Source organism: Danio rerio, chromosome 7, assembly GCF_052040795.2.
Source record: "Danio rerio strain M-AB ecotype USA chromosome 7, GRCz13ab, whole genome shotgun sequence".
NCBI classification, from domain to species: Eukaryota; Metazoa; Chordata; class Actinopteri; order Cypriniformes; family Danionidae; genus Danio; species Danio rerio.
The window spans coordinates 19,974,017-20,000,000 of record NC_141027.1 but is presented as its reverse complement, the minus strand read 5'-3'; the positions used below and the strand labels follow the sequence as shown (position 1 = coordinate 20,000,000).

General features: G+C 38.5%; 1 protein-coding gene and 1 long non-coding RNA gene across 2 annotated transcripts in view; both read right to left on the bottom strand.

The window, feature by feature from the left end:
• Window positions 1-3,708, bottom strand: part of si:ch211-285j22.3 — a 3,827-nt gene extending 119 nt beyond the window's left edge. The window contains exons 1-2 of the long non-coding RNA NR_120357.1: window positions 3,619-3,708; window positions 1-258 (exon numbers count right to left, since the gene is read on the bottom strand). The exon at window positions 1-258 is cut by the window's left edge and continues 119 nt beyond it. This is a non-coding gene — a long non-coding RNA (si:ch211-285j22.3). The remainder of the gene's footprint in view (window positions 259-3,618) is intronic.
• Window positions 3,709-7,844: 4,136 nt separating this feature from the next.
• On the bottom strand, window positions 7,845-25,924 carry unm_sa40862 (un-named sa40862). The gene is made up of 2 exons (XM_087260831.1): window positions 25,222-25,924; window positions 7,845-16,675 (listed from the first exon to the last, which is right to left on the bottom strand). The coding sequence occupies exons 1-2, from the start codon at window positions 25,279-25,281 to the stop codon at window positions 14,912-14,914; spliced, it is 1,824 nt and encodes a 607-aa protein (XP_087116957.1). The 5' UTR covers window positions 25,282-25,924; the 3' UTR covers window positions 7,845-14,911.
• Between the last annotated feature and the right edge of the window lie 60 nt (window positions 25,925-25,984).

Here is a 25,984-nt window from a genome sequence, read left to right as displayed (position 1 = left end):
CTGTCTCTCTCGGGCCTCGTAGGCGTGTTTTGTGTCCAGCAGGTCGTCCAGCGTCCGTCGGAGGCGGGCCATGTCCAGCTGTGTGGCCTCGCACTGGTCCCGTAGGCTCTGGGTCTCCTGGTGCAGCTCCACAGCAGCCACTGCCAGCTCACCGCTCCGCTCCCGGCACTGCGTCTGCAGTCGGGCCGCGTCCGCCAGCATGGACTCCACACTGGACACCACCGAGTCTGTCTGTGCCTTCGCAACCTCAGTCATCATCTGGCAGAGAGAAAAGGAGAGGCTAAAAAATTGGAAGAGAACCAAGGAATGAGGTAAAATGTTTACTCTTTAACGTTTGTTGAGGTATTTATTTTATTTCCTTTCTCAAACTTTTTGTCACAAAGAGCCCCCAAACATGAGAAATCACCGTTGCAATACAACTTGTATGAGATTAATATTTTCATTTATTTTTATCAGTTAATTGATCACCTGACATGTACACTACCTGACAAAAGTCTTGTCGTCTATCCATGTTTTATGAACAGGCAATAATAACTTGACTTTTAGTTGATCATTTGGTATCAGAAGTGGCTTATATGAAAGGCAAAGGCCTCTAGATTACGCTTATTTTACCAAAATAAAATATGATCATGCCTTGATTTTTAATTATTTAATTAGGACAGACAAAAGTTTTGTCACTTAGAAATAATGTACAGTATAGAATATAAAGTCATGGTGCAGTGGAAAAGGAATTAATACTGTGTATGACTCTCATGAGCTTTGAGGACTGCATCCATACATCTCTGCACTGACTCAACTACTTTATCAATAAAGTCATCTACAATGGCAAAGAAAGCATTATTGCAGGACTCCCCGAGTTCATCAAGATTCTGTGGGTTCATCTTCAATGCCTCCTTCATTTTACCCCAGACATGCTCAGTAATGTTCATGTCTGGTGACTGGGCTGGCCAATCCTGAAGCACCTTGACCGTCTTTGCTTTCAGGAACTTTGATGTGGAGGCTGAAGTTTGAGAAGGAGCACTATCCTGCTGAAGAATTTGTCTTCTCCTGTGGTTTGTAATGTAATGGGCAGCACAAATGTCTTGATACCTCAGGCTGTTGATGTTGCTCTCCACTCTTCGGATCTCTCGCTCACCCTCATACTGAATGTAACCCCAAACCATGATTTATTTTCTTCACCAAACTCGACTGATCTGTGTGAAAATCTTTTAGTGTGAAAATCTCCAGCAGGCATTCTGTAGACGAATCACCATGTTTGTAAACATTCAAGATGGACGCGCAGCGAGGTTGCAGAAAAAAACGGGAGCGCTAGCATTTACAGCGAGGGAATGACATCCGATGCGGTAAAGGGTTTGTTGTTGTATTAGAGATATGTTATATTGATTATATATTATATATATTATTAACATAATGCTTTCAGCGTATTATAACAGCTTGTCACCCAGTGATAGGCACAGTAATTCGACAAAATTAGCGTTAAAGTGAGCGGCGTTCTTCTGACAGGTACGTTTGCGAAAGCACCTCAATATTGCATAAGACGAAATGACCAAGCATCCAACCCGAAACATTCAATCGCATTGAAGCTCCAAGTGATTTTACAAGAGAGAAGTCTTTGGATGCCAACAGTTTTGTTCTGTGTGGACATGTGCAAGAAATAATGTTTCATGATTACCAGATTCAAAACTTTGTAATGCTAAAAACCGAGGTTCTGCCTAGCCTAAGACAAGGAAAGAAGACGGAACTATACAAGGCCTGGGTAATCATCAACAAGCAAAACCTCATTCTGACAGCGAACTGCACCTGTACGGCAGGGTATGTGAACACACTTTTACTACTCATTCTTAGCATTCATTCAGTGTTAATTATCCATACTTAACTGTTTAAGCTGAAATCATTGCTGCAATCAAAAACAAGTAATGTGTATGATTCAGCATAGCGTGAACTGATATGAAATGAGAACTGCAGAGTCGAGCATTTTTAATTAGATCCTCACTCCATTCAGCTCCCTTTTAGCCAACACTGTCTGTGGTTGGCATTAAAAGCATTGTGTTGTACAGTAAAAGTTAAGTTTTCTATTTTTGGATTTTGGAATCCTACTGCATTTGGCGTCCTACCGCACAACACGACATGTTTGCTTTTGCAACCGGTTTCTTTTTGCAACCAGATAGCCGTGTGACGTCATGTGTGACGTAGGTTGGTAGTTCCTCAATAAGTCTTTTGCAGTATTTGTGATGATTGAAATGCAGTTCAACAGACGATTCATCTGAAAAATCTGCCTTCTGCATTTTTCCAAATGATCGAATGGAAGTTATTATTTTTTGCTCTTACAACTGGGATCGATGACTAGACTTTTGTCAGGTAGTGTAAATGGTACAATAACTTTACTGTGATGTTGGCCTAAAATATTTGATTTTTGTGAAATTTCCTTGTGAAGGGTCTTGAAACAAATGATCTAATAATAGTTATAATAATAATATTAAGTGGATTATTATATTATTAAAGTGGATTTAAAAAAACTTTCATGAAGTGTGTAACATGTCAAAGTCAATGAAAACGTACCAGTTTTAAATCTGAAAGTGGAAATAAATTAGTTGGCTCTCAAAAACAAAGAGTTGTTTCAACTTATTAGGTAAAGATAAATGCATAATGTAAGGCAATGAAAGTGTTTCTTTTTTAACCACACATGCTTATTAGCCTCCAAAAGCCAAATTAACCTCAACGCTCTTTAATATTAGCCACTAATATATGTTTTTAACTCTTCTTAAAGGGATAGTTCACCCAAATATAATTATTTACTCACTTTTTTATCTCCCTCAAGTGATTTCAAAACTTTCTCATTTTCTTTTTTTTTCTGTTAAACAATAAAGATATTTTGAAGAAAGGGCTAAACTTGTAACCTAACCATATAGGAAAAATCAATGGTTACAGGTATTACATTCTTCAAAATATATTTTCTTTTGTGTTCAACAGAGGAAAGAAAGTCATACATGTTTTGAGGAGTGAGTAAATTATGAAGTAAAAAAAAAAATTGAATTACCCCTTTAAGTGAAAACATTTGTTAAACATTGAGTATACAGATATTTTAAACATCTGAAAACAACTTTGTCATTTTATCCTCTAAATTACAACGTTTTATACATTATATACGAGTAAACAAGTCACAATTCCTCATGTAGCCTAATTCAGCTACACCAGACAGACACATGAGAGTCGTCAATGCAGTGTGTCCGTCAAGGACTGTCAAAAAACACACTGGCTGACATTAGTGGAGCATTTACACTCGGCTAAAGCGAGAATGCGTCAATCACCAGTCGTGACTCTTTATTATAGCAGCAGGTTTGATCCTCTGGGCTTTGAAGCGGCTTACAGAGGCTTACTGGGACTCTCTCACATCAACCTCATCTTGCTGATTGCAAACATTAGCTAATGTTAAAGAACGAGGCCGTATAAAACAACAGCAGGTGAAGACTTAACAAATATACACCGACTTCATTTTGGCAAGAGTGTGACAAGTTCCTGTCTTTGGCAATTCAGAAGCCGAAACAAACCTTTCATTCAAACAACGCAAAAACACATGATTTTACATACATAAATACATTTAAATAAAAAAAGACTTACAGAATAACAGTTTTCCTTCAGTCCTGATCATACAGGTTTCCCAGCTCGCCGTTCCTCTGACTCTTTCCAGCCACAGTGTCCGTTAAATCCGTGATTTTCTCTAACGCGTGGCTTAAATCTACTTTACCTCAAATTAAACACGACAGGATTAAAAGAGAGAGAGCGAGAGAGCGCGCGCGCAAGTTTGTATTTATAACATTTCCCCTATTGAATAAAAAAAAAAAATAAAAACACATCGTGCTTTACTAAAAGAGGAACGTCCTTTTAAACGGATTAATCAATTGAAACTGAATTATTAAGAAATAGGCTATGTAATATCAATTTTGACCGCACGGTGGCATAATACAGTCTCTGTCTGTCTGTGAGCCTAATTGGCCGTAGTGTTTGTGAGTGAATGACTGTAAAGAGTGTCTGGGTGCTTCCCAGTCTTGGGTTGTGGCTGGAAGGGCATCCGCTGTGTAAAACATATGCTAGTTCCTGCTGGGCCAGTTGGCATTTCTGTGTGGAGTTTGCATGTTCTTCTCGTGTTCACTCAGGGTGCTCCAGTCTCCCCCACAGGCCAAAGACATGTGCTATAAGTGAATTGGTTAAGCAAAATTGGCTGTATTGTAGTGTGTGTATGTATGGGTGTTTCCCAGTACTGGGCTGCAGGTGCAACAGGCAACATCAAGAATTTGAAAAAAAAAATGTTTGGGCATTCTGTCCATTTTGTGGTCACATCTTGGAACATTATATCCTGTTATTGGCTAATTTTGATCATTTTGTAGTAGTAAAACTGCAGTTTAATGGTAATCAAATGGTCCAAAAAGTTTATCTATAAACTAATTTCGAGAGGATCACGTTTATGATTCACCAATCAGATGATTCCTAAGCCACTATAAAAACCCTAAGTTCCAAATAACAGCCATCTTCATTTTTAAGAATCCCTCCTTCCACCCCTACTCCTCCTCCTTTTCTAGATGAGTGACACGGTGGCACAGTGGTTAGCACTGTTGCCTCAAAGGAAGAACATCATTGGTTCTAGTCCTTACGAAGCCAGCCGATGTTTCTGTGTGGTGTTTACATGTTCTCAAATGGGTTCTCCAGTTTCCTCCCACCGTCCAAAAACACACAACTTAAATTTAATTAACTAATCTAAATCGGCACCATAGACATGCTCTTAGTAAGTAGTTATCACTTAAGAGCAATGGCTATCTGTTCATTGGCTATACAGCAGGGGAGCTCTAGTGATCTACCTGAGCTCAAACTCCCTTCTTACCTTGCAAACAGGAGGGAGCCCCGGACTCGAGGATCTTATGAGCTCATGGCTCTCTCCTGGGACAGCATGCCAAACAAGCTTTATAATCAATCATCAGTTAAGTGTGAACTCTTGAATACTATAATAAAACCATGGTTAGTTCTTTTTACTTTTTGTAAGGAGAAGTGGACTGAGACCCATCTTTCTTGATTGGTTATCCTAAAGGTTCAGGAGACACAAATAAAAATTTAGCTGCAAGCAGCAATTATCAGGGTTCAAGCGTTTTACATTTACATTTAGGCAAGGCAAAGGCAAGGCAAGTTTATTTATATAGCACATTTCATACACAGTGGCAATTCAAAGTGCTTTACATAAACAAGTATAAAAGAAACAAGTAAAATAAAAATAAAAACAAATAATAAAAATGCGTAAAAACAAAACAAAACATAAAAACAGGTAAGATGTGATATAAAAGAATGAAGAAGAAGAGAAAAACATGATAGTGCAATCTGTCGGACGCAGCACAGTGCTCATTCAGTAAAGGCACAGCTAAACAGATGTGTTTTCAGTCTTGATTTGAATGTGCTTAATGTTGGAGCACATCTGATCATTTCTGGAAGCTGATTCCAGCAGCGAGGGGCATAGTGGCTAAAAGCCGATTCACCCTGCTTTGACTGAACCCTTGGAACTTCTAGTTTATATGATCCTAAAGATCTGAGTGATCTGTTGGGTTTGTATTCAGTGAGCATATCTGTGATGTATTGAGGTTCTAGGCCATTTAGTGATTTATAGACCAGTAATAATACTTTAAAATCTATTCTGAATGTAACTGGCAGCCAGTGTAAAGACCTGAGGACAGGTGTGATGTGCTCTGATTTCCTGCTTCTGGTTAGAATTCTGGCTGCAGCGTTCTGGATGAGCTGTAACTGTCTGACTGTCTTTTTAGGAAGACCAGTGAGGAGACTGTTACAGTAATCCACCCTGCTGCTGATAAAAGCATGAACAAGTTTTTCTAAATCTTCACTAGAAACAAAGCATCTGATTCTTGCTGTTTTTGAGATGATAGTATGCTGATTTACTGACTGCTTTGACATGACTGTTGAAACTCAGATCTGACTCCAGAGTCACACCAAGATTCTTGACCTTATTTTTTGTCGTTTGACCTTTAGTGCCAAGGTACGCATTTACCTTGAGAACCTCATCTCTGTTTCCAAACACAATCATTTCAGTTTTCTCTTTGTTTAACTGAAGAAAGTTTAGTCATTTAGTCATTTAGCAGACGCTTTTATCCAAAGCGACTTACAAATGAGGACAAGGAAGCAATTTACATAACTATAAGAGCAACAATGAATAAGTGCTGTAGGCAAGTTTCAGGTATGTAGAGTGTAAGAAGCAAAACATTAGTAATTTATTTATTTTTATTATTATGTTTAATTTTTTTTTGTAGTACAGTTAGCGGTGGAGCAAAAAGGAAAGGAAAGTGGAGACTAAATAGTTGAGTTTTTAGTCGTTTCTTGAAGACAGCGAGTGACTCTGCCATTCTGATGCAGTTAGGGAGTTCTAGTAGAAGGATGAGGTTATTTATCAGTTAGGAAATCTGTAAGGAGTTTAATCAACCAAGAGTGTAGAATTAGCTGGACAGAGGGGACATGTCCCCAACAATATCCACAGATTATTAAAATGTCCCCACCAATAAAATCGCATCCAAAATAAAATAATGCTTTGTCAAAATTTTTCAGTCAGGCTCACTGTGCTAGACTCAGGTGGACATGGACATAAGCAGATACATTTCAAAGAAAAGTGTCAGTCACTTGAAGTCAAGTCCAATTTAAAAAAAATAGTTTTGATTTTGGCCTCCACGATGGTGAAAAAAACAACAATTTAGATAAAATAGTTATTGTGTCATATGCCTCCCCCTTTCCAGAAGTCTGCATTCATACCTTGTCAAAGTAAAATTTTATGTTGTTTACTAATTGTATTTGATTTATTTATTAAAGTTTTTCAAGTGCGCAATAGAACATGTGCTGTTCAGTTTGCATGTTCAGTAAGTAAACAGACATGTAAATCATCTTTTAACTTAGTTAAGTGCATAAATGGCAATATTATACTTGCAAAAAATGTGTTCAGATGCGGTGGTGATTATAAGCATCTAAGGAAGTCTTTATTAAACAACCTTTTTGTCAGACATTCCCATAACTTTACATTTTAAATGTGGTTGCAGTTAAATTAGGACCCCACTAATATCAAAAGCAAATCTACGCCCTTGTAATCAACAATAAAGTTTATGATTAGAGTGTTAGAGTTTATATTTGAACAGTTTAGGTGACAGCAGTGATTTGTGAGTCAAAGAGTTCAGAATAAGCATGGCTATCAAATAATATGTAGATTAAGTGTACATTTAAAAAGTTATTGCAATTTTTGCTCATTTAGCATGTTTTTAGACATTTTCAACTGTTATAGTGCCACCTATTGTTTCTTTTTATCTCTATAATGGTTAGTATGATTGTTTATAATCATATGTCACATGCTTGTCCAGTTTTGTGAAATTATGAGCTTTCCTTATGTGTTTACAGGAATTCAGAAACATGTAGCCACAGACCTTTTGTTATGAGCCTGTTACAGCTATCAAGGCATCTACTAAAAGTTGAACTTTTTTTAAAATAATTTTTGATCTGCCCAGTCCAGAGATTCTAACAAAACATGTTTTATTGTGATAGAGCAAAAACCAGATTCATATTTTAATTATTCTTTAATAAACGCTTTGAGTGACTGCTGTTATTTATGGGTCAAAGTGCTCAGTATGAGCAGGCCTGTATAAACACACTAACAGATCAAATCGCACCAGTGTTCACTTTCATCAAACTAAACCTGCCAAGAGTGAACACCTTAAGTGTTTTTTTTGGCACTGTTAAAGGACATTTTACAAAGAAAAATCTACATGTACAAACTGATAATTTCCCATTAAGATAACTGAATGTGGAGACAAATACAATGTTCAAATCAAGCATTTTATTATTTACATCAGTATTATGTTTAACATGATCATCAAATGTGACAATCCTTATTTTCAGCCTCCCAGCTCACACACACACACACGCACACACATACTTTCAAATCTCCTGTCAAAACTCCAAGTGTAACCGCTGTCTGTTCTAGTGAAAAACATATTTCAGGCAAACTAGCTGAGGCATCAGACTTTGGGGAAGGACAAATAGAAAGCTCAACATACTGTATCTCGCTGAGCTTGGCTACATCCGAAATGATATTCAAGGCAATGTCATAAAAAGATAAATATTGCTTTTAATTTGATGCTACTATTAAATATTAAAGGGTTCTTGTGTCTCATTTAAGTCTAAAGGGTACTTTGGGGAGGAACACAAGCTTGCATTCCCATTTTAACGCACATACACAGAACATCCTGCTGATCTCAAGACTGCCTCAACCTTTTGCTAATAAAAAGGACTCGGTTAACCCAAAAATGAAATCTGCTGTTAATTTACTCATCCAGGCCTTCCAAAATGGAGGATACCAGCCCTTTGAGAAACATACAGACAAATTCAATTAACTCCGATGGCTCCTATCAATACACTGATGTCTTAGAAAGCAAAGTCAGGAGAAATTTTACAACATTCAATATCTTTGGCAAATGGTCCTGATCATGTTTATGGCCGTCTGGAGCTTCCTGACTCATAATGATGTGTGTGAGGGTGCAAACTCACACACGAGCAGATGCTGTTTGTTCACAATGGGCATGTGTTGTATTATTCATCAGTGGTACTCACTTGTGCTTAGCCTGAACGCTGCAACCTACATAAAAGCGTAAGATTGCATTGGCATGTGCGACTGACTTTTCAGATGCCCAAAATCAGATTGACGTCATTATGAAACGTCTGCTGCAGATTGTCTGGAACGTGCTCAGAACTGTTTGCCAAGATTGTGAATTAACGGTAATAATGTTTAGTGTAATGCTCTGGTACCTGCACCAACTGATTAGTTTAGTTCAAAAGACCTGAATGTATTGACAGGAGCCAAACGTATTTACCCTTTAACCATGTATGGTGACTTCATTGACCTTGATTACAACATCATAAGTCCTAAAAGTACAGAAGTCTTGTTATAACCCCCAGTAACACTCCAAGATTTCAATAAGGGCCTTATAAAGGCTTAATATTGCTTTGCCAGAATGTTTTGTTTTTTTCTGAATGTGCTGGTAGCCATTTATTTGCATTTTACCAATCATCTGGCATCACAGATTCATCTACAGTAAGACGTTTTCTTTAAAGGTGCCATAGAATGAAAATCTGGATATTCCTAGGCATGAATGATGAATACTAAGTTTTCAGGAGATGGAAGTGATATACAGTGGGTCTCAAACAGCATTCTCTTCTCATTCTTATATGAGACAAAACACAGCGTTTCACATAGGATCATTAATATGCATGCCAGGCTGCGTTTGATTGGCCAAAATATTTTCTTGATGAAATTACAACAATTATAAATTACCCCCCCCCCCCCCCAATCAAAACACGGCTTATATTTCATGTGTATCTCTCATATTGAAAACTGAACAGGAAGTAAGGAATGTTACCTTATATTTTTACAGTATTTCAGACTGCAAAATTTAGGAAAGATAGATAAAAAGGTTATTTTGTAAACCCCTTGAAGAGGCAGCAGGTCTATTTAACTGTATGTTATGTTAGTTTACTGTGTGTATTGTGAAATTTGCAGTATACTTTTGTAGTGAGGTAACAGACACGTTAACTGCTGAATATGCGTTTGATGCTCATTTAAATGTATGTATTGTGTCACTCATTATTACTCAGCTATCTTTTCTTGAGTCTTTAAAAACTACTCTGTTTATGTAGAGGTTGATTTTAATTCCTGCCTGTGTTTTCAGATGCATTAAACCTGTAAAATACAACTATCTCAGTTTTCCCCTTTTTGTTGGGTATACTTATAATTTCGCCTATAATACATTCATAACACAACTCAGGAGCACTAATGGAGGAGTAGACATAGTTGCCTACAGATAGCTCACTCGCTCCTTATACAAACCTCTTTTCCACAGGCACATGAATGGAAAGCTCATTAATATTCATGACCCTTCCAATTAAGGTAAAAACTGAGCTTTCGTTCTAGGGCCAATCTCTTGAGTTTAAAGTGGGAATTTTATTTGCACTTACCTTCGCCACATACCTATTTGATCAATTTAATCAAAATGTATTAATGCATTCTATGGCACCTTTAATGGACCCTTTACACAAGACTGTTATGATGTGTTATTACTTTGTAATATACACTGACCGGCCACTTTATTAGGTACACCTTACTAGTACTGGGTTGGACCCCCTTTTGCCTTTAGAACTGCCTTAATCGATTGTGGCATAGATTCAACAAGGTACTGGAAATATTCCTCTGAGATTTTGCTTCATATTGACATGATAGCATTATGCATAGCAGATTTGTTGGCTGCACATCCATGATGCGACTCTCCGTTACACTACATCCCAAATGTGCTCTATTGGATTGAGGTCTGGTGACTGTGAAGGCCATTTGAGTACAGTGAACTCATTGTCATGTTTAAGAAACCAGTCTGAAATGATTCTCGCTTTCTGACATGGATCGGTATCCTGTTGGAACTAGCCGTCAGAAGATGGGTACGCTGTGGTCATAAAGGAATGGACATAGTCAGCAACAATACTCAGGTAGGCTGTGGCATTGACACGATGCTCAGTTGGTACTTATGAGCCCAAAGTGTGCAAAGAAATTATCCACAATAGCAACAAAAGTTTTTAAAACCACACCACCAGCCTGAACTGTTGATACAAGGAAGGTTGGATCATACCATCCGAATGTTGCAGCAGAAATCGAGATTCATCAGACCAGGCAACGTTTTTCCAATCATCTATTGTCCAATTTTGTTGAGCCTGTGCGAATTGTAGCCTCAATTTCCTGTGCTTAGCTCACAGGGGTGCACCCGGTGTGGTCTTCTGCTGCTGTAGCCTATCCGCCTCAAGTTTTGACGTGTTGTGCGTTCAGAGATGCTCTTCTGTATACGTCAGTTGTAACGAGTGGTTATTTGAGTTACTGTTGTCTTCCCATCAGGTGGAACCAGTCTGGCCATTCTTCTCTGCCCTCTGGCATTAACAAGGCATTTGCGCCCACAGAACTGCCGCTCACTGGATATTTTCTCTTTTTTGGACCATTCTCAACAAACCCTAGAGATGGTTGTGCGTGAAAGTCCCAGTAGATCAGCAGTTTCTGAAATACTCAGACCAGCCTGTCTGGCACCAACAACCATGCCACTTAAATCACCTTTTTTCCCCATTCTGCAGCAGATCGTCTTCACCATGTCTACATGCCTAAATGCATTGAGTTGCTGCCACGTGATTTGCTGATTAGAAATTTGCATTAACAAGCAGTTGGACAGGTGTACCTAATAAAGTGGCAGGTGAATACAGGACAGTAAATTTGACGTTCTCTCTTCTGGCTGCTATCAGTCTCAAACAATTGTTTTCCTGTTCTGAAAGTCTTGATAACACTGTTGTTGAGTTTTTCTTTTATTATTTGAGCAAATAGGAATATAAAATTATTTGTTGTACTCTCCCATTCACTGCCCTCTAAGTTCACCCAACTATGACTTCTGTTAATGAGGAACCCAGAAATGTGAAAAGGCTCCATGTTCTTCTGGTGAAAAAAACAAATGACCTACATCTTTGATGGCCTGAGATGAAGTAAATTAACAACAAAAAGAAAGTCTAAGGAAAGTCTATATTATCATCAGAGAAATTGAGTTCAGATTTTTTGAAATTCAAGTATTTTTGTAGTCTACGTTTCTGCCATCTGTGTCTCAACAAGTGAGTGGATGAAACGCACCGCACAGTCAAATACAGATGACATACACATTCTCATTGTGATATAAATAGACACTACAACACTGTTAGATCAACATTCACATTGTGACAACATTTTTTAACAGTATTGCAAGAATATTCTCTTTCTCTTGAAGGTGTTTTTAAATGATTTGCAGTACAGCTGCAACATCTACGTGACCGGCTAAAGGATAAATGAGAGAGAGCACGTCTGCATGCCGTATGATAGGACTAAACCTGTGCATTTCTTCCTTCAATGCATATTTGAAGATTATATCAGAAGCTTGACAGACGTAGGAAGATTTGCGTTGTGCACATTTTCCGATTACGAAACACATTCATGTGTGTATGCCGCAGTGAACTCACTACCAAGACGTCTCACGAAGATCCACAGTTACCAGGAGATGGATGTGTCTTGGCACACTAAGCAGTCTCGTCCACAATTGGCCTATTTTTTCACATGACACTTCAGCCAATTGCAGACGGGCACAGAGGCTACGACGGAGGCAACATGCTGTACCAGTATTTATGCCTGTGAGGTGATGTTCTGTGTAAAGCTCTTCATGAGGCAAAGTTGGTGAAATGTTGTTGTATAAATGATCAACGTACAAACGATAAATATAAAATACACTTAACACAAACAAGGAATATAAAATACATACAGTGAAAACCTAAGTGCTGGAAAATATCTCCACATACTTTCACTAGTTTTTTGACAAACAAATCAAAAGCTTGTTACTGGAACTTATTAGACTGTAGAAAGAAAAGAATGAAGCTGTAAGAAAATGGCTTATTGTGAGTACACTTCCTGCAGTTATAGGATCCATTAGTTTGTGTCAAAGATCCATTTCATAAAAGCTGAAGAAGCAGCGAGAGAATTTTAAAAGCAAAAGAGAACAGTTATAATTAGGGCTGGGCCGATAAACGATATAAAGTTGAATCGAGATAAAATTTGTTTCAATAACAATAATAAGCTCTGCACTTTTTTACTCTATATTGATCTAAGGGCCAATCACACTGCAGAAATGTGCGACAATAGGAATCGAAACGTGTATTGGTAATAGAGACGTACTGAATTTTCGTCCATCAAAAACTTATCAGCTAAAAATTTGCAGTGTTGGGCAAGCTACTAATGTAGTGAGCCAAGCTATTAGCACCTCTACTTAAAATGTAGCTTAACTACACTTAAAGCTACCATTTGGGAAATGTAGCAAGCTAAGCTAATATCTACCTGGCAAAAGTAGCTTAGCTACATCTTAGCTATTTTTTTAAATTTTCATTCATAAATCGAAGTTTAAATCATCAAATCATCATTAAGTCAATCATATATTAATGATCAATAAAACTGTCAAAAAAACATATGAGGCATAACTGTTCAGTTTAATTATTTACTGCAATTAATATGCTGTACTAAACAGAAACAACTTATGGTATATAACAGCAAAAACTTAAAATCCAACACATTTAAAATACTATAGTAATTTTTAGTTAAGGAATAAGCATTATATTGTATATATATTTACAGCTTTTCATTAATGTACTACACTACATAATGTATATCATTAGTAACTATCATTAAGTAATAGTAATTACTATAGTATACTTTAGCTTTTACTACAGTAAACTATAAATATATAACTCCTCTCCCTCAGTCATCTTTCTATGAAGCAAATTTCTTGTGTTAGCCCAATTGGTTGATGACATCACCGACCAGAGCGAAAGGTGGCAGTAACGCACTAAAATTTTATTGTCGACCACCGAAAAACAGGAAGAAGAAATCGTCATTCTCGCTATCAAATGGATTTACTTTCATCGGCTAGACACCGGCTTCAAATCTCTGTGAATGTTGGTGTCGTCACTTATTGATCTGCGATCACTAAATGTTGCTTGAGTGGATGCTACTGCGCTACTTGACTAAAAAAATGCTTAGCTACAGAAAAGCTATTTAATGTATAAAGCAGTGACGCTACCGCCACGCTCCTGAGAAATGTAGTTAAGCTAGTGCGTCACAACTTGTAATGTAGCTACTGCCCAACACTGAAAATTTGTTATGCCATTTAATGGACCCTCCAATTTTTGTGGCTTCAGTCAATGTTGTGGTATTCTTTTAAATCTGGAAGCATTAAACAACTTTAATCGCAATGTATATCGTTATCGTTCAATATGGAAAATAATTATTGAGGTTGCATTTCTGCCATTTCACCCAGCCCTAGTTATAATGAAATGTCTCAAATAGCAATTGTGCACAGGTGTCTCTCTCTCCATATGTAGTTTTTTTTTAAAAAGCAAAACCTTTTTGTCGTGTAGGACACAGCTTTACAATGGCTATGTGTACATAGATTCATAACATTCCTCTTGATGAGCTCTTCATGATCTTTGGAAGACTTTTCGACAGCCTTTTATTTTGGTAGCATGTCATTTGATGCTTTTTGCTCCATGACCAGAGGAGGTGCCGTACATTGAGAGATGTCTTTTTTTTGTGTATCCCCTTCAAATTTTACAAACACTCTCTTCTTTATTGCATAGGTAAGTTTATATTAATGTCAGTCATTGTTTACAAGAGGTGTCTGACACCTTACTTGGACAATTTTATGCATTCTCATTCTCAAGTTGGGCTCAAAATGAAGCACATGACCCTTCTCTAAGTGCTGCTTTTAAAAAAAGAGCAGTCCCACTTTAGCAACTGTTGGCATTTATGTTTTCTTAAACAAGCTTTTCTTATGAAAGTCTATGGAAGATCTGTAGTAGAGGATAATTTCTAATAATGATAAACCATGTTGTCCGGTCACTAGTAAAATGGCACAACGTACCTGAAGTCGATACAAACTGTATTTTTTTTCATAATCTTTAAGCAGATACGTATTAATTAATCTCTTATAAACAAATTGCGTCTCTTTTCAGTTTCTTGCGATCAGCATTCACCTCGGTTCTCACCTTTTTTTGATTAATCACCAAGCATGCATACTTTAAATTTTAAAACGCATGGTATATTTTAATCTCTGGTTTGCTTTTGCACAGTTTGTCTGATTTAGCAACAGTGATCAAGGGGAGTGGAGCTTAGAGAAAGGTCAACTGACAAATGACTCCCTTCACACTCTATTGAATTGGCCATGAGTTTTCTAATGGTCTTTCTCTACTCCTGACACTTCGGTGCTCTTTTTGATCAGGGTTTAATGTCTTTTCTTCAGGAAATGTCCTCACCTGAATGGCAGCTCTCCTCTCCATGCACAATCAACACCGGGAAGAAAAAGGCATCCTGATATGTAGGAGGTCTGTCTCCTTCCCTTGCTTCCTCTTCTTCTGCATCCTCCTGTTGCTCTCTTTGCTCCCCTTCTCTCTCCCCTTCTTCTTCTCTTTCCACCACATTCACAGCCTCTTCTTCCTCGTCACCTTCTCCCTCCAGCACTCTTCTGCTCTCTTCATCTTGTCTGGATCCCAAACCCAAAAATCCCCCTCCTCCTCCACCTGAATCTTCTCCTCTTGCTGCTAGTCCTCCACCGACACTTCGGGAGTGGAAGAGGGACGGTGGACGAGGAGCCTGGAGTCGTCCCAATGAAAAGCCGCTCCTGCTTAGAACCAGTCGTCCTGGACCTCCAGCACCGCCTCCTGATCCACTAGCTCTCATCCCAGCCATGGTTCCACTCAGCAGGGCTGCGGTCGGGCCTCTGAGTCGGGATGGAAGGGAAGCGCTGCTTGTGGTGCGGCGGCACCGAGGACAGTTTTGGAGCAAGTAGGCAGAGGTAAAGGCCACTGGTAGAGTTGGGCCACTCGCTGTCGAGTTTGCCCCCTGCCCCGCTGGAGGAGTGTTGGTACCTTGATTGGTACCTGAACCAGGATCCATCAGCAGAGCTTCGGAGTAGCTTGGGACCATCTGTTGGTTGCAGCGAATGTGCCACTCCAGCTCTGTCATGTCCACTGTATTGACTCGTGAAATAGCACGATAGCTTGATCCAGTGCCAGGTCCATTCCCATTTTCGGTGCTCCCACCATTCTCAGTTACATCGCCTCTATTGTTGTCATCAGCGTCCCCAAACAGTTTCTCTACATGGTAGTGCACATATGCAGTGCGGTACTCCGCAACAACCCGAAGTGGCCAGGACAGAAGCAGAGCTGAGGCCAGCCAGAAAACCTTGCGCCTGGCGTACCAAGGCTGTCTGGCTGGGTCAGGGAAAGCTAGGATGTGTTCACGGAAATCCACATTCTTCAAATGCATTCCCTCCCGTGCCTCCATGTAATCATCAAGTCCTTCATTTTCACCAAAAAAGCGTGCCCGCTGGGTGAGGTAGGCAGCCTCAGCTCGGGCACTTGCGAAACTAAAGCATTTGGTGAAGCGCAGCCGCACTGCCGGGTGATCCATTAACCCCCTTAGTTCCTTGGAAACATCTTTGACACCGTATCTAGCATAGTCAAACTCTGAGCTTGCCGCGTGCGTGTTTACACGCTCATGATACACCTGTGTCGTGGTGTAGGCATCTCCATTGCGGTATCGCGTCACCTGTCTTGTCCGTCGCACATAGTGGTAGCTGATGGCCTTCCACCAAATGCACGGCGTTGCTTGTTGCAGTCTCTGCACGCGCTCATACACCTCCGCAACCTCTGCTTGAGCCAACATGGCTGTTTTGGAGTAGCAGTGCCAGCATTCCACCAGGTAAACAACGTACAGCATAGCCAGGAAAGCCAGAGGAATATAAATATAGCCGCTGGAACAAGGACTATCCAGATCCCCTTCTAGAGGGGTGAAGACATCGGAGCTTGCAGAGGTCGTAGAGAGGTGTCCGGACTCCTCAACCGCAGCTTCTGGCTCTGTCGGAGCAAGCACTGGAACTTTGCACAGCTTGCACCAAGCCAGTGTGCCAAAACAGCCGAACATGAGCAGAGTGAGGAGAAGACACTTCCAGTGAGACTCTCGACACAGAGAGGCAGCCAAGGACTGCTTCACCGGACGCTGCTGCAGAGAGAGGACAGAGAGAGTGTGTCTGAGAGCAAGCATGTACTTTCAATAGGCTAAAATAATACTTGTTAAACATTAATTTTTAGAATTTGTTTGTATGTAAAATAAAATGAACATTGCATAGATGAAAATTACAGCCTCTTGGTCTAGCCAGCAATAAATTATGTGCACATAAGATTGCAAAAATAGACGTATAGAAATACAGTTACCCTATACCAGCTTTGGGAATCTAGTCAAGCTATTTTTTAAATGCAAACGTCAAGCTTTGCTAACAGCTGTTAACAAGCCCTGTTTGCTATTTTAATATGGAACATTACTTACTCCCAGGGCTATTTTATATCACCATGTTGGTGATTCATAACATTCAGTTTTTATGAGGTGGGTTGTTAGCCCAACACTCACCCCCAACCTGGAGGACCAGGACACACATACACTACAGAAAGTTTAGCTTACCCAATTCACCTACAGCACATGTCTTTGGACTGTGAGGTAAACCGGACCAGCCGGAGGAAACCCACATGAAAACGGGGAGAACATGCAAACTCCACACAGAAATACAAACTGACCCAGCCGGGGCTCAAACCAGTGACCTTCTTGATGTGAGGTGACAATGCTACCCACCATGCCACATTACCTAAGCTAATGCAAATTATTATCTACTGTATTCTGAATTTGAAGACATTTCTGTCAACCAACAACCATAATTTTCAGTTAAAAAGAGCTGTCGTTACTGTGAGGGCCATTTGTAATTTGACAATGCAAGAGCATTATTTCAAACGTTTTATGAATCAGTCTTACTCTTACAGTTCTAAACTATGAAATTATTTTAAATATTTAATACTTTCAAATAAAATAACTGTGAAAAAGTGATACAAGTACAAAAATCCCAACTGCTTCATTCTATATAATGACATCTTAAAAGGTAATAATAATAATAATATTGCTCATCCCAGCTTTTTAATGTGCATCTGACACAGTACATTATGATATCTCTTTCATAGCCTTTCTGTTTCTAACCACAAAGAAATTAACATTTGAGTGAAGTAGCAGGACGTCTACGGCTTTTAGATGACTGATGTAGCTACTTGCAAAATCCGCTTTAGTGTGGAGTATAAACATGGATGTGAATCTAGTGTTTGTGTAATGGTAAAAATATGCTATTTCAGATGCTTAATGCCCTTTTAGCATATAGATTAGCTTAATCTATATCAGCATACAGGTCTAAGAAATGTGTTCTTGCTGAGCTAACATTATTTAGTCCAGAGCAGTTTCCCTTTACTGTTAAACACAAAAGAAGATATGTTTGAAACAAACTTTAAACATTGACTGTGATACAATTTTTGTTTTTCGTATATGGAAGTCAATAGTTACAGGTTTCTAACATTTTTTCAAATTATCTTCTTATGTGTTCATCTAATAAAAAATATATATGATAAAGGTGTGGTACTACTTGAGACAGAGTAAATTTAACATTCTAGGTGAACTGTCCCTTTAAGGCATTTGCACCATACACTAACAAACAAAGGTACAGGAGCTGTCACTGGGGCAGTAGGTTTTCAAAACATTCATATTGGTACCTGAAGGGTCCATAATGGTACCTCAAAAGGTACTTTTCTCCTCTTCCTCATGTTTCATTTTATTTAAAGTTTTTCACATTTTAAAGAACAAACCCCAGATTCCTCCCATGCCAGCAAATAATAATACATAAACATATGTGAAATGTAAATATATATGCACATGTACATCCACAACTGTACAGTTACTTAATCGTATTCCTCCATTAGTAATCTATACCTGCACATATCCACAAGTCCAGTCAAACATCTGCCTATGTACATTACATATACAGCATATATACATATGTGCATATTTAGCATTAATACAAATGACTAAATAAATAAAACTAAACAAAAGGAAAAGAGATAAATAATAATAAGATTAAAAATTGGCCAATTGTTTTTGGAAATGTGAATACCTATACATACCCAATTATTGAAGATTTGTGTGTTTTACACATTGCTATGATTCATAAAATCTTCCACACCACTCAGTTTTCATTATTATTATTAAAGTTACAATCACAACTCCCAGTTTATTCTGTAAAGCTGAAAGAATGGTTAAAATTTTTACAGCAATGTGAGCATTAAGTATTATTCTTTCAGGTTGATCAGGTTTCCATTTCTCTTTATGCAGATTGACTTACATTTTGTGTTTGTGGCTTTGTATATATTGTACATGTTTGTCGTATTGTGTTTTTTTTTTTTTTTGTTTGATTATTTTTAATTTTTTAATGTAAAGCCTAACCAGGGACGAGGGCTGCAAATTATCTTTTTGCTATATGCCCTTTGTGCGCAACATCAGTTATCTTTGGATAACAATGTCAAGTGTATTGTCCCTGTTAAATAAACAAGCAAATACATTTTTTATATAAATTGGTTAGTCTGTAGACATTTAAAAAAGGGCTTTCAATTTTTTGAAAAATGCTTTTCAAATTCTGGTTTGCCTGCAATCTCATATCTAATCTTTTCCATGTGTAATACATTACAAAACTCTGTGAGCCATGTCTCAAATTTAGGTGTACACTCTGTTCCACATCAACAATATTACCTTTTTTTGCCATAGTCATTCCATATTGAACTCTTTCTGGATTTTATCTAAACTACAGTTTTTAAAGGAAGGAGCCCAGCTTAATATTGCAATTAGAGGGTCAGGTAGTAAATCAATCCTTAGTACTTCAGAGTAAAAAGAGAACACCTCCGTCCAAAATTTAGACATTTTTGGGCAGAACCAAAATGTGTGAGCCAGTGTACGTTCATTGGACTTGCATTTAATACATAGAGATGATACAGAGAGGTATATAGTGTGCAATTTAGTGCGGTAATACTGTAGTCTATGGACTACCACATATAGGATCAGCTGGAGGTTAATGAAGCAAAAATGTTGTCTATTTAAAGATTCCCTATAGTTATAATCCTCTATCTTTCCATGATAAAATGCTCAAAGGTACTTTTTAGGTACATTTGGGCACTAATATGCACCTTTGAGGTACCACTGTGGACTCTTTGGTTACAAATATGTATCTTTTAAAAAGGTACTGGCCCAGTGACAGCTCCTGTACCTCTATTTCTGAGAGTTATTAAGAGCTGATACTTTACAGACACATTCTGGAGACACAAAACAAAAAAAGCTCTCCCTTAAGATTAACAATTTGTGATTTGCTGAATAGAAAATGTCCGAACAACAAAGGGCTCTGGCAAGAGAGAACCTAATACTAAGAAACAATCCACTAAAGAAGGAATATGATATTTATTGTTACAGAGAGAGAGAGTATTTTGGCAGGTCGAGAGACCATGTCAAAGCCAGTCTTTCATTATTATTCTTCAACATCATCACATGCCACATGAAAATGTACAGAAATAGCTCACTATCTGTTGTAGCCTATTACACTTCCTTCCAAATGAATTTAAAACTGCACTTCTGAAATGACTCGCAGCTCTCTTCCTTTGGAGCTGTCTCCATTTCTATTGATCCCCATGTAACAAGAGACAGGAGGTTAACTCAGCACCACTGAATGAATAGAGGAGAGAGAGAGAGAGAGAGAGAGAGAGCGAGAGAAAGAGAGAGAGAGAAATGCTGTAGTTTGTTAATATAGAGGGCCTGGAGGTCAGTGCTGACTCTGGTCTTGAGCTTTGTCACAGATTTGTTGACCTAACCGAAGTCATTATCCGTCTTGAAATAACACAGGCCCTCCTTTGATCGGATGCTGTACCAGTGAGAGGACATCTATCAGATGGAACAGCGTGATGAATAGTATAGGGAAAGGGCTAAGTACAGTGGCAGACCAAACGAGTGCAAGAGAAAGCGACGTTGCCAAGAAGGCTGGTTGTAAAACACCAGCCTCGAGGGAAACGCTCTGCCAAGGCCTGAGGGAAAGAATAAAAATCACTTACACTGAAGCATTACTTATGCTGAGGGTGATGTACTTCCGTTATAGCATCGCGTGATTATTGCACTCAGATGAGGGGAAAACTGAAATATTGGAAGACCTGCTTATGTATCTGTGGCAGTATTGAACTCTTGAGATCTTTCATTTGTTTAGTTTCATGTTATAATTACCATCACCATTACTTCACCACTATTTCTGCGTGTACCAGAAGTTGCTAAGACTTTAATTTCATTATGTTGATATATACATTAGATCAGGCATGTCCAAACTCGGAGGGCCAATGTCCTGCAAAGTTTAGTTCCAACCCCAATCAGACAAACCTGGGCTAGCCAATCAAGCCCTTACTAGGCTTACTAGAAACATCTTTGCAGGTGTGTTAAGGCAAGTTGGAGCTAAAATCTGCAGGGAGTTTGGACACCCCTGCACTAGATAATCGCATCAATACCGCTACCATATTTGTTAAGTGCTTTTAGGACAAATGTCATTCAACCGCACAAGTCAAGACTAAAGCCGATCTGAAGATGCTGAACTTTTGCATTGCGTAAGGGTGTAGTAATAAGCAAACAAAGCATAAAAACAGAACATTTCATAGGTAAGATTTTGTATGTTACAAACTTTTGTGCTGTATATATTTATGTGTTGATGTACTTCAAATTGGAACTGATTATTGAGCTGAGCTTTTTTTTGCATATCATTGCCTCATCTTTGTAAACTAACGGTAAGAGGGGGTATTAATATCCAGTTGCTCATGGAAGCCATGAGGTTGACATCAACAGAAGTACCACCACTCTGAAGGCTGAAGAAAATGGTCAGATTTGATTGAAGATTATTAGATCACACTTTTTTTGATGGTTTGTTTGTTGAATTTAAGTTACATTGCATCTAAATGCCAACTAATTCTCATTAGATTAAAAGTAGACTGTTAGGTTGGGGTTAGGGTTGGTTAGAGTTGACATGTACTTGCTAACTTTCTTATAGTCAGTTAAATGTCTGTTTAGCAGCAGTATCAACATATATTACGCAGACAGTCTACTAACACTCAAATACACCATCAAAATAAAGTGTTACTGATTATTAAAACAAACTATTATTTTCAGTGGATTAAGTTTCTATTTTACGGATAACAATGTGAGCTAGCACAATAACCGTTTTAACTTTTGATTTCACAGACTTTAAACAAGAGAGAAGTGTGCTAATATGACCTCTCTTTTGAAGAGGGGAGAAACAAAAGAGACGCAGATTGAGGAAAGAAAAATATGGGGAAACAAAAACTGCAGTGCAATGATAAAATATATTGTTAACATGAAATATACTGCATCATTTTCCTGTGCGGAGACATTAATAGTAAACATCTCAATATTCAGCACTACAAGAATTATGAAACTGAAATATTCGTCTGAGTAATGCCTGATTATGTCATATGACAAGCTAATTTACGTGATCTATAATGTGATTTCCATATAATCAACATGTTAAGTGTTTCTTTCTGTAATACTCAATTCTGATTGGTCAAATTACAGCAGGTAAAATGATAACAGTCTCATTCAGGCAAGTCTGTGTTAAATGTTTGCTACTAATGTTTTTTTCTTTGCAGATGTCTAGTGTTTGGTAAGCTAAAATTTCTATAAGTAATTGGTATGATTGTACTGTGAACATTAAATATTAATCTGTGGTCAATAGCAGAATCATAGCCAACATGTTAGGACTTAAGAACTCATCTGAAGACCTGAGAGAGCTCCTGGTGTATTATAGCCCCTCACGTTCACTAAAATCAATTAATTCTGGACAATTGATTATTCCCAGAATATCAAAATCAACTATTGGCAGTAGATCTTTATCATATCTGGCACCTAAGCTCTGGAATAGACACATCTCTTTGCATTAGCATACACATAAAACACAAATGCTGTTGAAATCCAAATCCTTTAAAGGATTGTAAGACTGCATTATTTAGGGCAACCGGAGCCGGGAACACTTCCCTTAAGACATTATAATTTGAACGGCATCTGCGCTTTTGTTGGTCATTTTTTTTTTCAATTATTCCCCAGGTTTCCATAATTCTGGACCAGGCAGTATCCTGAGCAGCGCTGTGGTGGTCATGGAGGAGTGGAGAGCATGAGACTGATCCTTGTAAGACCCCAGTGACAGATGAGTCCTCACATTGACAGCCCGTACACCAGTCAGTGACCTCTCTGTAGCTTCTCCACGATGAACGTTCAGCGCTCTCCAGGATCCGGCGTCTAGACTGCATCTCTGCACAAGACGTTTGGCCAGAGGAGAAATGGTCGTGCTCAACTGAGCCTGGTTTTTCTGGAGGTTTTTTTTAATCCTTCACTTTCGCCAATTGGTGAAGTTTTTTCCTCACCACTGGCTTGCATGGTTCGGGACCTGTAGAGCTGCGCATTGATGGATTTGCTCTTCTCAGCAGTGAATATTAAACCACACTGAACTGAGCTACACTGAACTTCAACATTGAAAACTGAATTGTTGTTTCAATTTTCTATGTTAAGCTGCTTTGACTCAATCTATTCTACATTGTAAGCGCTATAGACATAAAGATGAATTTAATTGAAGACCTAGTTAGAAAAACTAGCAGATAGCGATTAAGCTTTTTAATATCAAAGAGTGGAATAGTAAAAGTTAACGATCGTTTAAAAGGTATGATTCACCAATAAAAATAAATGTAATGCATTGTTTACTCATCCTCAAGTGTTTATAAACCTTTATGAGTTTCTTTCTTCTCTTGAACACAAAAGAAAACATTTTAAAGAAAGCTGAAAACCAAGGCAGACTTACACAGTAGGAAAAACAAATACTATGCAAGTAAACGGTTGCAGTTTTTTAACATTTTTAAGATATCTTCTGCGTTCAACAGAAGAAAAACTCAAAACAGGTTTGTAGCAAGCAAAGGCTGAGCAGACCTACATGACGACAGAATTGTCAGATTTGGGTGAACTGTTGCTTTAAGTAGGTAGAGTTGCAACACTTTATGCATTTCCTTCAGTTTCTCAGAGACAGTTTTTTTTGTGGAAACCCCAGATTTTAATATAATAAACCCACATCTATTGGACACCCACCCAATGCTGTAATATGTGTAAATATGATATTATATGCAGAATTTATTGAATAAATGGTTGGTTACAAAGTGATGTAATACTTTTGAAAAATCACGATCGCAATATAAATCCATGCCTAATATCCAATAGCCAGAAAGTGATTCATTTTTTTTATTAATTGTTAAACTTTTGATAGTTGTGATGCAGCAAGCAGAGTGTGGTTGTGTACACCATGATTTAATATAAAATTCACTTTAATGTGTGATAGGACTAAAAAGTGGCCATAAATGAATATTTTCTCACTTCAAATTAGCGGCTTGGACATGGAAACAGTATTTCATACATCAATGTTACGTCATGATTTAAAAAGCGTACAAATAGCAAAATTTAGCGTTTTGTTTTTTTTAAAAAGGCATGATTGTAAAACACGAATGCGGTTATGAATATATTAAAGCATATGCTTGTTTGTGCATCTCTTTACTTTCGTGTGCAGCCATGCTGGTGCATTCTGTGAACTTTTCTTAGCCCTTGGTTTTGAGTGTGGTGCTGAAAAATCTCCATTTCGAGTGCTATCTAGCCCTTCCCATTAGCCCTACGCCTTCAAGCTAAAGACAACTGGGAAGGGAAACGTCTAAGGAGTAGAAATGGGATTATAGACCAAAGTCAAACATTGCAACTAGCAGAGGGAAGGTTGCAATATTCATTTATATGTAATAATAAAAAAATTCTAAAACATTAGGTTGGATTTTGTTTTTAGGTAAACAGACTTAATGTAAATTGATTAAATATATGTCCATATAAATTATTACAGATTATTAAAAGAACCAACGACAACCAATTTTCAGGCTTATTTACTAAACCTTTACTAAACTACTTCTTTGAACATTTTAAACTAAATTAAATCACTTTAAACGTAATTAACTAATCAAAAAATATTTTTTGAATTAAATTACATCGAAATGGACACCATTAAAACCGTACATTGTTAATATGGCAAGTTTTTAAATGAGTTTTGTATTAAAGACAGTTGCAACAGCATGTAAAATTAAATATTAGAAATTAATGTTTCACAGTACAAGAAATTTTCTGAACATTAAAAAATTTGTTTTATACAGAATGCATGGTCACATATGGCTGATCTCTCAGATTAAAGGAAGGTCTAACAAAGAATATGTAATATGAACATCATCATCATAGCATTCCTGAATGGAGGAGTAAATCTTGTTGCAACAGCCCCATGCAGCAGTCGCCCCCCTCTCTCCTAAACTAGCATGCTATAAAACAAACTTTCACTAAAAGAAAAACATTAGTCAAAATAGTTTCAAATGAAACAAAAAAAAAAAAAACTGGATTGTTTACCAAAAACGGTCAATATTGTTAAAACGGCTTGCCACAGCCTACACGTCGTGACGGTCTTCTTCCTGTGCTCAACATTAATCTATCTACTAACTGTAGTATCAAATTTCAGCTAAACTGTACACGTATACACAAAAACACACAGCATTTAGATATGTGGGTTAATTTGCACGCCCTCATCTCACCTCTTCCCTCGCAGCTCCGTCCAGAATGGGCTCCTCTCCATCCGCCGTCGCCTCCTGCATCTTTCCTCCGTCCCTCTGGCCCGCGGAGACACCCCGGGGATAGCCGGCGGCGCTTCAGGATGTGTCGGCCCCGGCACGGGTCTTCCCCTGCGGGAAAGTCACCCCATCCGCCGCGGGTCACGATGCGGTTTTTCGAGAGCGGCAGCCCGGGCGAAGTCGCATGATCAGCGGCACATCACCCCGTCCCCTCCTTGCCCTTCACACTTCAAGTGCATGCATATCTTCTCAAATAGTCTCTCGGCTCTGACCATTTCACCAGCAGCTTCATCACCTTTCACTGTGGTGCTGATGCTGTCGTTATCATGACGGCTGTGCGTCCAGAAATATGGATGATGGTGATGATGATGGGAAGCGAATGCATCGAGGATTTGTTCGCAACGCACGCGCCCGTCTGATCGCTGGATGCAGGCAGCGAAGCGTCAAAACACATTTCCACGAAAGCGAGCGTGGATCCCGCTTGTGTGTGTGTGTTTGTGGATGTGCGTGTTTCTCCTTGAGAGCGGGATTCAGAGGACGTCAGCGGAGTCCCCCTCCAATCTCCTGCAAGGCAGAGCAGCTGCTACCCCTTTCTTAAAGCACTGATGTCACCTACCTGGCCCACACAGGGATAGTCCTGATACATTGCACCAATGTCCCCCTGTGCAATTCCTGTCCCTCATTTTAATGCATATTTAGCCCTTTTCCCCCCTCAGTCACTTTGGTA

Coding starts and splice junctions, on each gene's coding strand:
- unm_sa40862 (XM_087260831.1), bottom strand. CDS start 25,281: ATGCAGGAGGCGACGGCGGATGGAGAGGAGCCCATTCTGGACGGAGCT. Junction 16,676..25,221: donor ACGGAGCTGCGAGGGAAGAG/GTGAGATGAGGG, acceptor CTCTCTCTGCAG/CAGCGTCCGGTGAAGCAGTC.